The sequence below is a fragment of the Fringilla coelebs genome (assembly GCF_963513975.1).
Source record: "Fringilla coelebs genome assembly, chromosome: Z".
Lineage (NCBI taxonomy): Eukaryota > Metazoa > Chordata > Aves > Passeriformes > Fringillidae > Fringilla > Fringilla coelebs.
In genome coordinates, this window is record NC_140031.1 from 35,112,386 (window position 1) to 35,128,974 (window position 16,589).

At 34.8% G+C, this 16,589-nt stretch overlaps 1 protein-coding gene across 1 annotated transcript in view; it reads right to left on the reverse strand.

Moving 5' to 3' along the window:
• Positions 1–353: 353 nt before the first annotated feature.
• The window catches only part of LOC311165631 (guanine nucleotide-binding protein G(q) subunit alpha), a 115,034-nt gene continuing 98,798 nt past the window's right edge, over positions 354–16,589 (reverse strand). Inside the window, exons 6-7 of the mRNA XM_084225793.1 lie at positions 10,406–10,559; positions 354–6,887 (exon numbers count right to left, since the gene is read on the reverse strand). Coding sequence (XP_084081919.1) covers positions 6,697–6,887; positions 10,406–10,559 — 345 coding nt within the window. The 3' untranslated portion in view covers positions 354–6,696. The remainder of the gene's footprint in view (positions 6,888–10,405; positions 10,560–16,589) is intronic.

The window sequence follows — 16,589 nt, forward strand, 5'->3', positions numbered from 1 at the left end:
ATGGCAATTAATGAATGTGGAAGAGGAGGCAATTAATGAGTATGATATTAAATAAATGTGAATGGAGAAAGAAGTGCCTTTGACAAGACACAGTAAACCTTGAATGTCATGCCCAGCAACACAGCATTTTAAGTAAGATAGAAAACATTTTCTTTTTAGAGCTTACTTGAAAAGAATACATTTTGGTTTGTTTGGTTTTTTTTATTTTGCTATGTTTTGGGCGTTTTTTTTGGTGGTATGAATTAAAGTCCAATTTTTGTATTTTTCCATCCTTAACACTAAGTTTGATTTCTTGGCATCAGCCATCAGTCTGACTGCAGTTGCATTTAGTCCATGTACACAAAAACTTGTGATTCTTAAAGGGGAGCAAGAAAGTTTTCCTTGTTCCGTAATTTCCTTTTTCTTTTTTTTTTTTTTTTTTTTTTAGAATAAGTATGCAATCAAGGCCTTTAAAAATGGAAAGTGAAACACTTCCAAGCCAGAATAGCTAATAGTGCATAAAATGAAGAGTTTAGAAACTACAGGTCTAGGATGAGGTTTTCAGGAAGGAAAGTGTTACTCTCTTTTTTCCTCATTTCTAAACCTTTGGGCCACACAATTCTACCCCTTCCACTTGGTCAGTTCAGCACTTCTTGGAATCACTGGTCAGCCAAACTGGCTGAAACCCCTGAAAATTAGACTCATAAAGCAGCCAAGCAAGAAGAGCAAAACTAAGGTGTTGTTTGTTTTTTTTTTTCCCACCCAGTTCATTGACAAAGCAGCAGGGCTGACATAAGGGAAAGAGAAAACTCTGAGCGGATGAAAACCAGGATCAGAGGTCTTGGAGGGTAGCTCCTTTTAAAAGTAATGAGCTGTGAGAGGGGGTTCTGATGCCTTCATATCAGATACTGATACCAGGTGTGCTCCGGAGGATCTGGCAATTGTGTACTTTGTGGCAGTTTTAAAATATTCTGGAACTCCTAGATGTTTGGGACAGTATCCTACAAAGTGCTTGGTAATTGGGTGAGGTGATCATAGCATCTGATGTAAGACTTTAATCACAACTATGCACAACTTATCACACAGATACAGTTTCTACATCTATTTCACATATCTAAAGGTCACAATGACACTGTAGTTTGTTGACATTATCTTCACTGAGACATAGACATAAAATAAATCCTTCCCTAGTGACTGATCCTTCTCCCATACATTCTGCAACTGGAAAGAAAAATGAGGAACCACTCACTCTTGCCTTGGCTTAGGCAAACAGTTTGCACTCCAAGATTCTTACCTCAACTGTTTTGTTAACTTAATAGGGAACCAACTAATTTTTGCAACTTGCCTGAAATACTATTTTTTCAGTAATGACAATCTAAGATCCACTGATTGTTGACCAGGTATGAGTCAAACTCCTGAAAAGCAGCACATAGGCCTCTTTCTGTTACTTCTATCATGACACAGGTGGACAAAAACATCTAAGAAACACACTACTCTTGCAGTAGTACTGCAATCATCCAAAACTCCTTAAGAAATTTTCCTGTCTGCAAAGTATGGGTTTTCTTTTCCTGAGACATAAGTTTTATTTGTTTCTCCCATGCTTCTGAGTTTTCATTGTACACAAGCCAAAAAAACTCCAGAACTTTTATAATACTGCTGCATTACCTTCTTCACTGTAACAAACCCTAAATGTTTTGAACATCTGGCTGTAAGAAAGATACTCTGGAAATTGTAATATTTAGACAATTATGATGGAGCATGTATAATTAAAAAGCAATTTTGGAGTAATACATCTCTCCAGCATTTACCATAATAAGAAGCATTTTGGGAGAACAGTAAGTCCAAATATTCCAGAAAAACTAAAATTCAAGAAATGAAGGTGCTATAGTATGAAGACATGGCAAAAAATACTGTATTTTTAACCAACAACATTTTTGAGGGGCAGAAACTGTTTAATATTCGTTTTTCAAAAAACTATTTCCATCCCTCAACCAACACACAATACATGCATTTAAGTGACCCTTTAAGAACAGCAAATATTATTTTTAAATACTCTTAAGTTTAAAAATGCATCTGACACTCCTCCCTTTAAAGAAAAAAAAATATTAAGAACTGGTCAAATAAGGATTTCCTGCAGCATGGTAAATGAGAAAATCAGCTTAAACTGTATTCTGAGAGCAAAAAAACTTCAAATAATTTACATAAAACAATGTATCTTTTGACACTGTTTTCAAAATCTCTATTCCTTTCTTACCTGCAGTATGACTCCTGTGAAAAAGCTCAAGATAAACCTACAGTAAAATTCTTTCATCATCTAAATTGTGACCTCAATGTATTGACTAGAAAAATTTCTTCTTTGACTGACAGAACTCAAAACACTACAGATAACCAGAAGGCAAAACAGAGGAAATATCTGTAGCTCCATTTCTCAAACTAAAGTTATTGTTTTGCAAGACTTCTACTAAACTAATAAGCTGGTAAGGCTTTAGTTGTTTAATGTCTATTAAATTCTAGAATTTATGGTTTATGTCAAAAAAGGGATCGTATTTGTGAAAGTGTCAATTTCTAAAATACCATGGTTAACTTAAATATCCTGATATTTAATTTGCTAAATTACTTATGTCAGTCACTCCAAAACATAGCTACTTTACTAATCTCTTAACTAGAGGTAGGTCATGTGTAGGCCTCGTTAATATGCTGTGAACACTTCATTAGTTCACTAATATAATGGTCTGCAGGATAACTATGCACAGAGCTCCAAGAATAGCAGCACATGTAATAAATTAAATGTCTAAATTTTATTTTTTTCATGTGGGTTAACATGTCTTTGTTTTCTCCTAATATTTCATTCTTTTGTGAAGAATGTTTAACAAGGAAAGGGTAATGAGGTTGAGTAATCTGAAAGTCTTCTGCACCTTACAACTCAAGGCTGGGAGTCTAGCAAAATCTATATGCAGCCCTTTTCCCCCATATAGAGTTTTTGCAAATCACGCAGTCAATTCTGACTGTTATCCAGCATTAAAAGTCTCTTCTCCATTTTCAAACTTTAAAAAGTTATTCACAATCATGTGGCAGTATGATTAAAAAGTACAGTCCATACACCGTGACAATCAAAAGAGACTGAATTATAAAAAGTAAACTGCCCTTATAGCTGCATCATCCTACAACTGTAAGGACAGTGACAGTTAATTTGTGAAAAAGGCAAGTTCCAGGTTTCTGTAAAACACATATTACAGCTTTCTTGTGCTAGTGAACATTTAGAATACACAGGTTCCCAAGACATTTTCCTTCCCTCCTCCCCCATTTATAACATTCAATGAAAACACATCATTTTGGCAAAGTTAAAAGGGTTTCTGTCTTCATGTTTTTGCCTTCAGCTTCATGTTAGAGGCACAAACTTCTGAACTTAAGCACTATAAGGCATAGTAGAAACCACCAATTAAAACAACAGCAACACCACCACCACCACCACCACAATGGAATATACTACAAGTGGGAACAGCTGTGTTATTTAAAAAGAAAATGTTTTGTAAACTGGCATACTGCAATGCTGTGTTAGGTGATTCATGTAAAGCTTGCCTTGGCATGCCGAATATTTTTTTTTCCCAGAACATGCTCAAATGATCTAAACATTGCCACAGGTTCAACTTACCTAAAAAATACCAGAAAATAGCCCAGTGGCACACACTCTTGAAAACTTCTGCAATCACAATATAACTATAAAGCATGAGTAAACTTTTGTTTTTGTACAAAACTTGGAACCACATTTCCTTCTCCCCCACCCAATATCCCATAAAGGAAAAAAAAAAAAAAACCCACCAAATTAAAAAAACCCAAACTTTTGTCAGACACCACTGTCTAGGCTTTTTGTTTCGTTGTGTTTGCCTTTTTTTTTTCTTTTTTTTCTTTTTTCTTTTTTTTTTCTTTTCCCTACATTTTTTTTTCCCCTTCCTTTTTTGGCTACAGTTCCATTTATAGCACTGAATCCAGTGTGGGCAATGTATTCCCAGGTTAAAAAAAGGGATATTATAAACAGTGGAACTGTGAAAACAGAAGCTCTGTTCATTTATAGCATGATCAGGACCAATTTTGTTAAGCTGTATGTAAGAAAGACTCACTGTTCTGATCCCCTATTCAGAATGTCAGTGTCACTTTTTATAATCTAGATCTACCTGCTTTAGCTTCATTAAATAAAACACTTTAACTCCTTAAAATCGTTAACAATAGTGACTTTTTAGTTGTTGTTTTTATACCTAAGATTTCCACAGTTTCTGAAAGACTGATTTGAGGTTTTGCAGTTTATCATGGTATTTTTAGGATAACAGCATATATGCATTAGTACTTAGGGTACAATGGTTTGAAATATCTCTGAATTTACTTTTCCAATAAAACTATCAGAAAAGTGAAAATAACCTAATGTGAATCAGTCAAATCAAAAACCCCAAATTTCAATACGAGATATAATAGCATACGTTCTTGTAATAGGATTGTTCTCTACAGCTGTAGAAAGCCCTGACAAGATTTGAGCATTGTTTTCAATGTGAATAATTTCTGTCTTGGTGTCTCCAATTTACTTTTACTCAGGAATGTGCAAATGATTTTATACAGCACGATGCTAGTACCGCTCTGTACTATAGTATTTTGTTTTGTAAATAAAAACAACAACAAATCCCTAGTCAGAAATAAACTGACAAAATTTACATTCTTCTCTCTTAAAAAAGTAAATAAAATAACATTATTTAAAATGTGAATTAGCTATAAGACATACAATACAATTACATAGATACATATCAATACAGCACATTCAATTTGCCAAAAATTAATGATTACAAAGCCAATATGGATGCTGCCATATATATATATAAATATATGTATGTACAATGATTATAGCATTCATAATTGCACTATACCTACAACCAGTTTTAAATTACAAGGTGTTTTAAGAGGGAGCAAAAAATAGTAACTGTTCTTATTATCGTTCTTTTGAATTTGGGAGGGTTAAGGATGAAAAATATCTCATTAGTATTTATTGTTAACTTTGGTAATCGACTAATAAACCATTCTTTTTTCCACCTCCCATCTGCTGCTATGTGGCAGCCGTTTTTCTGTTAAGTGCACTCTAGTGCCAGTTGTCATCATAGATAATCAATCCAATTACATGTCTGAACTCTATACAGAGTTTCCTTGCTAGCAACCATGCACCTAGTCAAAAAACCTTTCAACCCCAGCTGCAGAATAAAGGCTCATCAATGTGTGCTGCACTTTTGTTGTTAAAAATTGCACATTTAAATTTCAACAATGATTTTGTCACTGCTTCATTTACATTTATAAATCTCTTCTAAAGAACACTGAGAGAGGCTTTTTGTATGAAAGCCTATGAAATGCCTGTGAATCAATTAACAATCAACCTTATCAGAAAAGGTTCCTGAACGTGATCTCTCATCAATAACTTCTCGTAATGCAACTGAAGGTGCCTTGACATTATTACAGAAAACAATCTCATATCATAACTTACAAAATGAGAGATCTAAATTGTCTTTAAATTCCTAGACTACATGTGAGTGCACAGTACACCTTATAGAATATTCACTTACATGTTGGTTTTGGCATTAGAAAATGGTACACTTTCTAAAAAAGGGAACACATGAGCTGAAACTGTGTGTTAATCATTTGGCAGTCGATTCAATCCGGTCAGTTCCCAACCCATCATCCATTTGGCATTTCAATCAGTATCTTAAGTTTCAAGCGCATTGGTTTTATAAAAAGCCAGATTTGGCAACACGAATTTTGTACAATAAAATATTTTTTCTCCTGTGGAAAACAAACACTTAAAAAAGCTCTAACTCAAGAAAAAACACCCCATACAACTGAGAAAAACATTGTTTCAGGCTGCAGCCACTGAGGAAAATGTAGTGTCTATGACTTTTCTATTTGGCATTTGTGAACAAAAGAAGAGAGAAAAAAATGGCACATGGCAATTAAAAAGAGGTTCTAACATATTCCATGTACATCCCAGATTGTGTCTTAATTACTTCATTGCCGTCTTTTGTGCACCTTTCTTAACTGTAAAACTATGGTTACATTTATTATCTTTAGACAACTGCAATTCTGTTTTGCAATCCAAATATTCTAGTCTCAGAAATGAAGACAGAATGAAGACACCCATGTAAAGAATTTAAAAATCACAGTATCAATACTTTTTGATCCTTCAAAGTACATACTGTAAAATTAGAATGACTGATGACTTAAACAGTGATGATAGTGTTTTCCTGACCAAATCATTCAACAGAAAATATTTCACCCAGGAATGCAACTGGGGGAAAAAAAAGGCCATTGTACCTTTTAAAAGATAAGGGGAGTAGGAAAGGAGGGGAAGAGAAAGGGTCAGGTAAAGAGGAAACCAGCTTGATTTTGCTTCAATAGCAAAAAACTGCTATCCTTTGTAAATGTACGAATGAGAATTTGAAACACATTGAGTCACACGGTTTTGCCTAAAAAATGAGGAAATGTGCTGTGAATGTACTTCAGCATCTTTTGTTTTTCCTCCATATACTTTAAATAAAATCATAATATTAACTACAAACTCTGTGGACATTCACAGAGTCTAGGCCGGCAATAAATTAGTACTATGCAAATTGTTTTCACAGATTATAATACAGTCCCTCTTGTATATCTTCAATCACGGAAAGTTGGTTTTGGAGGATGCCCCAGGTACAGTTAGACCAGGTTGTACTCCTTCAGGTTTAACTGTAGGATCGTGTCCTTGACAGCAGCAAAGACGAAGCGGATGTTCTCTGTGTCTGTAGCACACGTGAAGTGAGAGTAGATAATTTTGTCACTGTCTGGATTCAGGTCTACGAACATCTTCAGGATGAACTCTCGTGCTGCCTGTGCATCCCTCTGTGGTCCTGCAAGAGAAGTTCAGTTTACTTAAGTCAACTTTGTATTTCCACTACTTTAAAAGAAAATAAGGAAGGCTTAGTCTGTGATCGCCACCTAAAAGAAGATGGGGAACCTTTTAGTAATCAATATTATCATATATTGGCTGCATTCCTTGTGGTAGGAACTATTAAAAATAAAGAGGGAAAGAAATTTCAGACATTCAGCAAATCAGAGCTACTCTTTCACTGCTGACTATCTTCTTTCTTTACCAAGATAAATTACCTGTTTTAAACCAGGTGATTTATAAATGCATAGAATGAAAATAAAATAATTACCTATATAATTAAATCTTTTAAAACTTAGTAGAAATGGTGACTGTCAGTCTAAACCTACTATATTTATATTATACTTCAGTCATTTTAGTTTATTTAAGTTTACTAGTTCTATATGGAATTTAGTAGGAAGCATAGAGAAATCATATCCTGAACTGAGTCTGACACTGTCATCAATAGAACTCACTTTAAGTGATAATAAAACACCCAGCTACTCTCCAGCTGAAACTGTTGACTGTAAAAGGCCCATGTTCTAACCAATTTAAAGTATCTAGTATTTTAGTTGGTATCTAAATTATGTATTCTAATGATCCTATGAGCTCTAAATTAAAGTTGTAACTCTCAGAAGGACAGAGTCAATCTAACCAAACTACATTTTCAGCTTATTGCAGAAGGAAACATAATTACTTCCTCCCTGGAATAGTGAGGATTCATTCGTGCTCACAGCCAAAAGAGAAGTGCAGAAGTAAGAACTTAAGCCACATGCTGGTGAATCCTGTTCCATTATTCTAGTGCTGCCACCAAAAGTCATTGTTCCCTTGCTCTTGTGTTTCTGAAATGTGGGTTTCTACAGAATATACATTTTCTGTGCAGTTGCCTCCTCTTATTCTCTTCATTAGTTCTGCTGTTACACAGCAATACAAATACCAGCATCCAGCTGTTATTTGTAGCTCTATTGATTTTACGATTACTGAAGAACAGTTTGGCGCCCAGCACACGTCCACACAGTTCACCAACTGGATAACAGACCTTATTTTTAATACTTCACACTTAAAATCTGTAACACTTCCAATTTGTGTAACTAAAATTTAGGAAGGAAATGTATTAAGAGAAAGCACATACTTTCTGGTGTGCTGCAAATCTATGTGGAGGAGGAGTAAGCTTTGGCAGTAAATGGGTGTATGCACGAGAACAGATGTACAAATATGCACATATATACATATATTACACATTTTCTGAGATTTAGGGATGTAAACAGATAATAAGTCCTCTGAGGCAGGACAGAGGACTGTCCAACACTTCTATGGCTTCTAAAACACAACTGGCTCTAGCCTTTAGCTTGGACACCAGACTCTATTATAGATAAAGAGCAGCAATATTAAGTCTCATAATAGCACATACATATGTGAGTATTTATGAAGAAAATTCTTGGGCTTCCAAAGACAACGATTTCATCAAAATAAATCACTTAGTTTTCTAGATAGTTTCCTAGAATTTTGTTAAACAGTTTTACAGTAGTTACACACAGCATTTTCTCAAGATCTATTGGCCTATTCAGAGATATACCCAAATTTGCGCACCTCTACTCTTATGTTATTTAAACTTTTATCTGACTTCAAGCACAGAGAAGTATGTTTATGACCTCAGGAACTTAAAAAAATTGAATGAATTAATGTCAAATTTAGATGGCAAAGTGGTTCTGGTCTAAGAAACCCAGAAAAGAACTATTATATGACTTAGTAGCTTTCTTGCCCACTGCCCTCCCTAATCAGCAGTTTTCAATGACTAGCTCTATATGATACCATGAAGATCTATGTAACAAGTGCTACGTCAGTATTTTTCTCTTCTTTTCCTACCAACTACAGCCTCTTTTTGTGTTTGCCCTCTCTCCCTCTCCCAGCCTGTGAGCATACTAAGTGTGTCTTCATGTGACACACTGACCTAGGAGCATGGCTCAGCCTCCCTTTCAAATGCACTGGGCAGCAGAACTCCTTAATTAATTAACTCCTTAATTTAATCTGTCCAATTTGCCACCCTGGCCAGCAGTTCTCATCCCTAGTCTGCTCTCTCCCTTCTGAAGATGAAAGAAGTAATCCAGCTGAAAAATAACTATTTCTGATGCCTTCCTCAGTTCTCCCACTTCCCACATCCCCAGTACCCTGGGATAGAAGAAGGGACCACATGGTGACCTCTGCAAGCCACAGACTCCACCCTGACACAAGAAGTAATCACATCAAACTGTAACTTTGTCTCTAGAGTTAGGTCCTGCAAGATCTACAGAATTAGGAAACAAACGATTCTTGAAGACTTGCAGGTCCCACATCCTTGATAGTCCATAAAGGGTTTTCCCCTTACCAATGACAAAGGAGAAGAGAAACAAAGTTTCTACAAACTGTTTGAATTTTTTTTTTTTTCCTGGACAAGCGCTTTAGACAGGCTTTGTCAACATTTGAGAGGAGGTAACAAGAGCAGACTGTAGGGTCTACTTACCTTTGGGATGTTGTCTAGGGAACTTGTTACACAAATTAAATTCAAAAGAATAAACATATTTCTATTCAATTGCTAGTTCTCTTCTGTATTTTACTATGAAACTAAATTTACACTGACTCATAAATAATAAATAATATGATCTGATCCTGCAGACTTTTTACTGTTCTCTTGAAGAGAAAACAAGTACATTTTTCCCATTATTACTTTCCATATTTGAACATGAGAGTTTTAATCTTTTTCTCAGCTTCCCAATCCGCTATTCCTTCCTAGTGGGACAAAATCGATTCTCTCTTTAAAAAAAAAGGAACATTTTGTTCTTTAGACCTCTTATTATATGAGTTTGATTTTTCTCTATTACGGAGGCCTCCTCCTCAGTTACCTCAAAATACGTAGTTTTTCCCCTCATGAGAACTTCCTGGAAGCACAGCTTTAATAGAAACACTTATATAGCCCACAATTTTTTTTATGGACAAACACATTAACTTCACATAATCAATGTAAAATTAAAGCACAATTGTAAAAGGTACAATAAAAGAGTGGAAGTGGTGGTTGCTTGTTTCTCTGAATGTTACAGAGAGCTTATGACACTTCCCCTTTGGTATTCAATCTTATATAAAAGCAAACCTCAAAACACCAAAAATATAGACGATTATATGTACAATTAAGGAATATGTGTCTATTTAATTTTAACTCTTGTATTTCAATTGAAACCCTCACCCTAACTTTTGAAAAATGACAAAAAGTGGTTCACTACTAATATGACAATACTCATCTAAAAGTCAACAATTTCCCAATAGAGGTTCTGCTATCCTACCCACAAGTCATTACAGTACAAACCAAAATCTTAGCAGTCTAAAAATTCCACAAAAGTTCAATCACATTTTACAATTTTTTAGTATATTTAAAGGAATATACCAAAGTATCCATCTGTCAAGCACTTGGTCAACGCTAGCACAATTTGCCAGTACTACAGTGTAGACACAGCATGTCATTATACTTACCATCATACTCTGGAAAATAATCAACTAGATGGGAGTACATAATTTTCTCCTCTAGTAGATCTTTTTTATTTAAGAACAGAATAACTGAAGAGTTCTGGAACCATGGATATGTGATAATTGTCCTAAAGAGTGCTTTGCTTTCTTCCATTCGATTCTGGAATAAAAAAAGAGAGCAGAATTTTGGTGGTCATGAAATTTTTATTTTTTTAATAAATTCATGTGTTTTCACTCCATTTGGCAAAAGGATCCATTTCTTGTTTTGCACTTTCCTACAATACATAAGATCCAACTAATTAAATTTAAAGTAATAAGCAAACAGTAAACTAAATATTCAGGCATCTTCCTTTTGCAAATTCAGCTAGTTAAGTGTAAGTATTCTTTAAAACACTACTCACAAATATGGAAGTTGTAACAAGAACATTTGCTAAATCTGAACAGTTACAATCAGCCAACACACTGGTGGTAATTGAAATGCAAGTCATTCATGGTAGAGACATATACAACAACACAAGACAACCAATTCAAGCTTTAAGAACATTATTTATTTTATTTGCCTTTTCCAAATCTTGAGTTCAGCAATTCTTAGAGATCAGCTTAAAATAACTGCAAGTAAATTTAAAATCTGAGAATATTCTGTCAACATCCAAGGTTTATGACATTGAATTTTAAAAAATTGTAAATTATTAACTTTGTTTCTAGCACTGTTGCCAGATGAAGAATTATTTGCACCTGGACTAATACAATGCTTATTGTTCAGAACCCACTAGCCTATGGAAGAACACAATGCTTATTCTGTAGAAGAAAAGCTAGAGAGCAACCAGCCAGCCCAGTTATGTTAACTTTTACCAGGCAGTCAAGTATGACTTTGGGGCTGCTGACCAGCAGCTACCACCAAAGAGAACTGCAGGACAAAAGAATGCATGTACAGAGGGAAGGGACCACATGTCAAGGATTTTGGGGAAATTATGATCATATGTATGCTTATTCTGGGAAAATTAATGAATATGTATGTAAAATACGTATATATATATGTATATAAAGATAAAATGTCCTATACTCAGCATTCACAGTATTTGGAGGAGCTACACCCTTGTGCATTTGGCCAAATGAAGAATGCCTGGTTCTTAATGCTACACTGGGGCTGCATTTATTTTTACTGATTTTTGATAACAGCGCTATTGGATTAGCCTTTAACTTCTTAGCGGCTCCTGAAACCACTATGCATTATAGCTGAAATACCAGCAAAGCCTATAGTTATTTTATTTGTAAAACTTTTGCCATTGTAGAATAATGTTACAACTAGATTAGCTCCAAACTGTTAGGCTGACTTGATGTGGTTAATACAGAGTCAGAGCAAATATGGTTTGTAACACAGGAACTAACTTACTCCTTTTACTATTATTAAAATTTAAAGCTGCAGCCCCCTGAAAAGGTTGTTTCACCATGAAATGGGACTCCAGAGGATGACAAGAACATGAATCCTGCAGATTCTGGTGTTGCTGAGCCATACAACAATCTGTCAGATAATTCAGAAAGTTTCGCCGTAAGTGTATATTTACTCCCATTAATCTGCATTTTAGAGATGCCAGCGTAAAAATGAATGGGAGCTTGAAAAACCCACACCAAACATAAAACAAAAAAGGAAAACAAAAAATAAGTAGTAAGCTAATTCAATTTTGTAGTAAAAGCTGATGATTTGGTCTGTTAAACTTTATTGCATGTTGCTGTTGTATAAATAGTTGAGTTTATATATTGAGAAACTAATGCAGACTAATAAAACATTTGCTTTCATGCAGTCAGATCTCATGACTCATATTGATTTCAGCAGTGCCAGGATTTCACTCTGAAAGGAAAGAAACTCTAATGTCAACGCAGCTGAACATAAAACTTAACTCCTTAGACAAACTGTTAATAAGATGGTATTTTCTTCTCAACATTCTATATAGACTTCATCTCTTAACAAGACCTTAAGAAAAGGCAAAAGGAACTACCTAGTATAGTTATATCTGTTATATGGTTCACCTCAAAAAGTTTAGCTCCATGGCACACCTGCAACTCCAGAAATACTTGTTGGCAAGTACTAGGGTCTTCACTAGACTAAACAAGCTCAGGTCTCTCACACTGTCTTCACAGGACATTGGTTCTGGACCCTTCATGCTTTTCTCAACAGATTAGGTGACTGTGAAATTGTATTTATAAACCCTTTGCAAATTATTTCAAAGGGAAATCGAAGCAAATTGTGTTAAGGACAGTAAACTGACATTTTGATATGTTGTCATTTATATCTGTAGTCTGCAGATGTTTTGTAGGAATTGAAAAATGGCCTAGAGATTTTCAAGTAAATTTTATCTGCCTGTATAAAGAAATGCAGTTTGCCATAACAGATTAAATTGCTATAAGAATGGTTTAATTAATTGACTATAATTGACTGATTAAGAAAAAAAATTGAAGTGTTTAATTTTTGACTTATCAATCTCTGCTTAACTTTCTGCTGTCTTTCATCTCTCTGTTTATCCAATTACTAAGGGCAATTCAACTTTTACGGTTGTCACAGCAGATAAAAACAATTTTTATGCCACAGTAAATTCCTCCAATACTGCTTATTATCCTCTAAAATTTGTCTTTAACTGGTTTTCTGTTTCTAATGATAGCTCACTCCTTTCAATACTTACTCTTTTCCTTTATTGAATATATGTGCCATAATATTTTTTATCAGTTTAATTAATCACAAGATCATATAGTTGAACTGGTGTTCTGAAAAAAAAAACCTTTCTTTAACAGGATGCACTATTTCTTGTATAAAAGATAGTTTCATGTTACAGTATTTTCCCTGGAAGTAGGGACAGGATTACAAGGAGTATGGAAAGAGACTAGCACTGGGGATCTGACCTTCTGTCAGACGCAACATGAAGGAAGCTTTGCCAAACCAAGCAAGACAGTGTGGCTCTTGAAAACCAAACCAAACAAACAAACCAACCCCCCTAAAAAACAACACCACAACAAACAAAAAACCAAAAACCAGCAACAATGGGGAGCAGGCAATATTTACTAGTTTGTCCAAGTACTTAATATCCTTTTATGAGCAGCTCTGTGTCACCAAATTGTTTCCAGAAAAATCTTATTTCAGCTTCAATAAGAAATGCTGCAGATAGAAACTTGAATAAGTAATGTATGGAAATCTGTATCTGGATGAGGCTCAAGGCTTTCTCAGTAGCTGACAGCCAATGTCAGCATTCAAGCCAGCCTTCAACAGCAACCTCTGTTCAACAGCAGCAACAGCTCACCATAGCCTCCCTGGCTTGGCACATGGAATATTAGCAGTAGGATTACTGTTTTCACCATCTCTAAAGATCTGCTGGCCTGGGCAAGTTCCCTGCTCAGTTTTTGCCTGCAATCAATCCCAAATTACATAAAAACATATTGATATCACCAGCTGTTTCCTCTATTTTTCTTGTTAGGACATACAGATGCCAGTGTAAATTCTCCATCTTCCATACAACCTGACAAAGTTGCCAGTCCAGTGTAAAAATATCATTACGAAATAGAGTAAGAAATACAGCAGATATACTCCAATAGTGAATTTGTTAACTATAAACAGGTTATATAATCTTGGACAAAGTTATCCTAATATTTAAATAAATATCAATAAAAAACACTGTACTTACTAATGAATTACATGACTGTCCAGTTTTATGACTAGAAATATATTTCTATGAAACAAAAATAAAATGGAATTTCTTTCTGTCATGTACCTCTTATATAAAAGATTTTATGCTGGAAAGTTTTTGTACAACCATTAAACATTAACACAAATACAAGCAGAAGTATAAACCATGTTTCCCCACATTTTTATCCAAATGCAAACCTACTCTTCCTTAAATTTTAATGGATTAAAAACGAGTACACTTCCTTCCAATTTTATTTTTATAAGTACACTTTCAATTTTCATATTAAATGATGGATTTCTAGTTTGGGTGTAAATACTGAAATTCTCTTTCCTATCTGTTGCTCTGGAAAAATGCAATTACTCCTACAATTAGAGAAATAACAAAATTGAGGTAATTTATAAGCACTCAACTGTCAGATCCTGAAGAATACCTGCAAGACTGCTAAAACAGCATTTAAAAGCTGTATCAGCTAGTACTGAGTGAAGGGAAAGCAGTATTTCCCAGCTAACAAGCAGTGCTTTGACAGAAAACACTTACTAAAATATTAATCTGAAACAACAGAGAAGCACTAGTGGAGTTTCACCCATTACTGTCTTTATGACTACCTAGAGTGGCATCTAGTGGGCGTACTGTAACTCACACTCTGAATGAAAAATGTAGTAATTACTTTTCTTTTAAAAAAATGTTAGCAATTCAAGCAGTGTCTGTTAGAAAAATTAGGATTTCCCATATTCTGAGGAACTACATTTTGTTGGAATGGAGTGAGAGACAAGGTGGCAAGGAGGTACACAAACACGGATTTTTCAGTAAACTACTTGCTCTGTGTATGCAACTTGCGTATGCTGGCAAAAATGCTTATTTGAATCAGAGGGCATTCAGAGATGATAATGATAGAAAATGAGATACTGATGCAAGAAAGCTTCAGAAAAAGCAGAGGCTAATATTTCAAAAGGTTAGTGTCACTGTCATGGACTTTATTATTTTGGTTGACAAAAAAACCATCCAAAATGAAAGGTTATGTACAAATCTATATTAACTCGGAATGTCTCTATTATCCAACTAAGACCTCCAGCAATTACTTTCATAGAAGCAATGTCAAGCTGAACAGAAAGACCTACTGTGTATTTCTGGCTAAAAATTTAATGAAGCTGCTATGCAAAACCTGGGAAACAGTAGAGGAAATGAGGAAGTGGGAGGTAAGTGCAGAGTCCTCCACTATGTAAAAAAGTAAATACAGTATCAATATTGGAAGTGCTTCACATTTTTGCCACCAGTATTAAGTATAATCTCGTAGCTTTACTGCTGTAACTAGTCATCTAAGTAAAAACTGCAATGGTTGTACAAATATTTTGATGAGTAACACCAAGGCAGTCAGAGGCCATTTCAAATAGAGCTCAGGAATAATTCCTTTATTTTATTCACTGTCTTCAATCTTTCTGTAAACTAGCCTGAAAAAAACAGCTTCTGGTAGAGGACTGGGAAGATGTCTCCGTCGATAAGAACTGTATTTTTCAATCACCTGGAAGAAGAACTCTCAACTCTCCAACAAACTGAATTTGCAACACCGCACTTGAAAGTACACAGCAATTTTATGTACCCAGCAGAGACACAGATGAAGCAAGCAACAGCTGAAATCCATTAAATCAGCATGTTCAACAACCATCAAAACCCAAAAATACTGTCCAAAGCAAAAATGTTCTATAACGTAGTCATAAAACATGCTTCAAGTATTGCTGTCAAGAATTTTTTAAATGCAAAAATGGCTCTTGAATTATTTTTTGTAATAAAACATTAATGCCAAAATTGGCTATTTTCATAATATCTACATATATTTGAGAAAAATCAGTGAAAATATTTCAGGGATAATATCAAATTGTCCCTGAAAAAAGCTCTTTTATCAAATAGTTCTGACTGGTTATTCAGAGAAAACAAACAAAAACAAAACAAAAAAACCCACAAACAAACAAACCTAACAAAAAACAGACACATCTTTGCCAGTAGCAAAAACATTTACAAGCAACATTTCTGGCAGCCTCAGTATGCTAGTTCATGATCATCCAACCCCCCTACTTCCATTACGAACCACCCACTTCAACAAAAGAGAGAGGCTCTGACTCTTCCTAATGAAAACCTTTCCCAGCACTGATAGTATACATTTGAAAGGTTCTTCATGTGGACAGGTACGAAGAGATACAATACCTCCAGCAATGAGGTTTGACACAGGTAGTTAATGTGCTATTTTCTCAAGTTTCCAAATAAACAATAAATTCTGGAGATTTGATTTCCCATGGGAAAAAAAAAAAAGTAAGTAAGTATGAAGACTATTTGAGGATTTTAATTCTAACTGGGAGTTTGTATTACCCCTCTGCATATGCTCAATTGTTCTGGACTGTTGGCTGTTGATGAAAAAACCAGCCAAATGAAGCATTACATTTATTTATGATGTAGAAGGACTGAAGTCCTCTGATCTCAGAATTGTTTTCTTTCAGCCTTCATGCTAAGCCATGTATGACTAA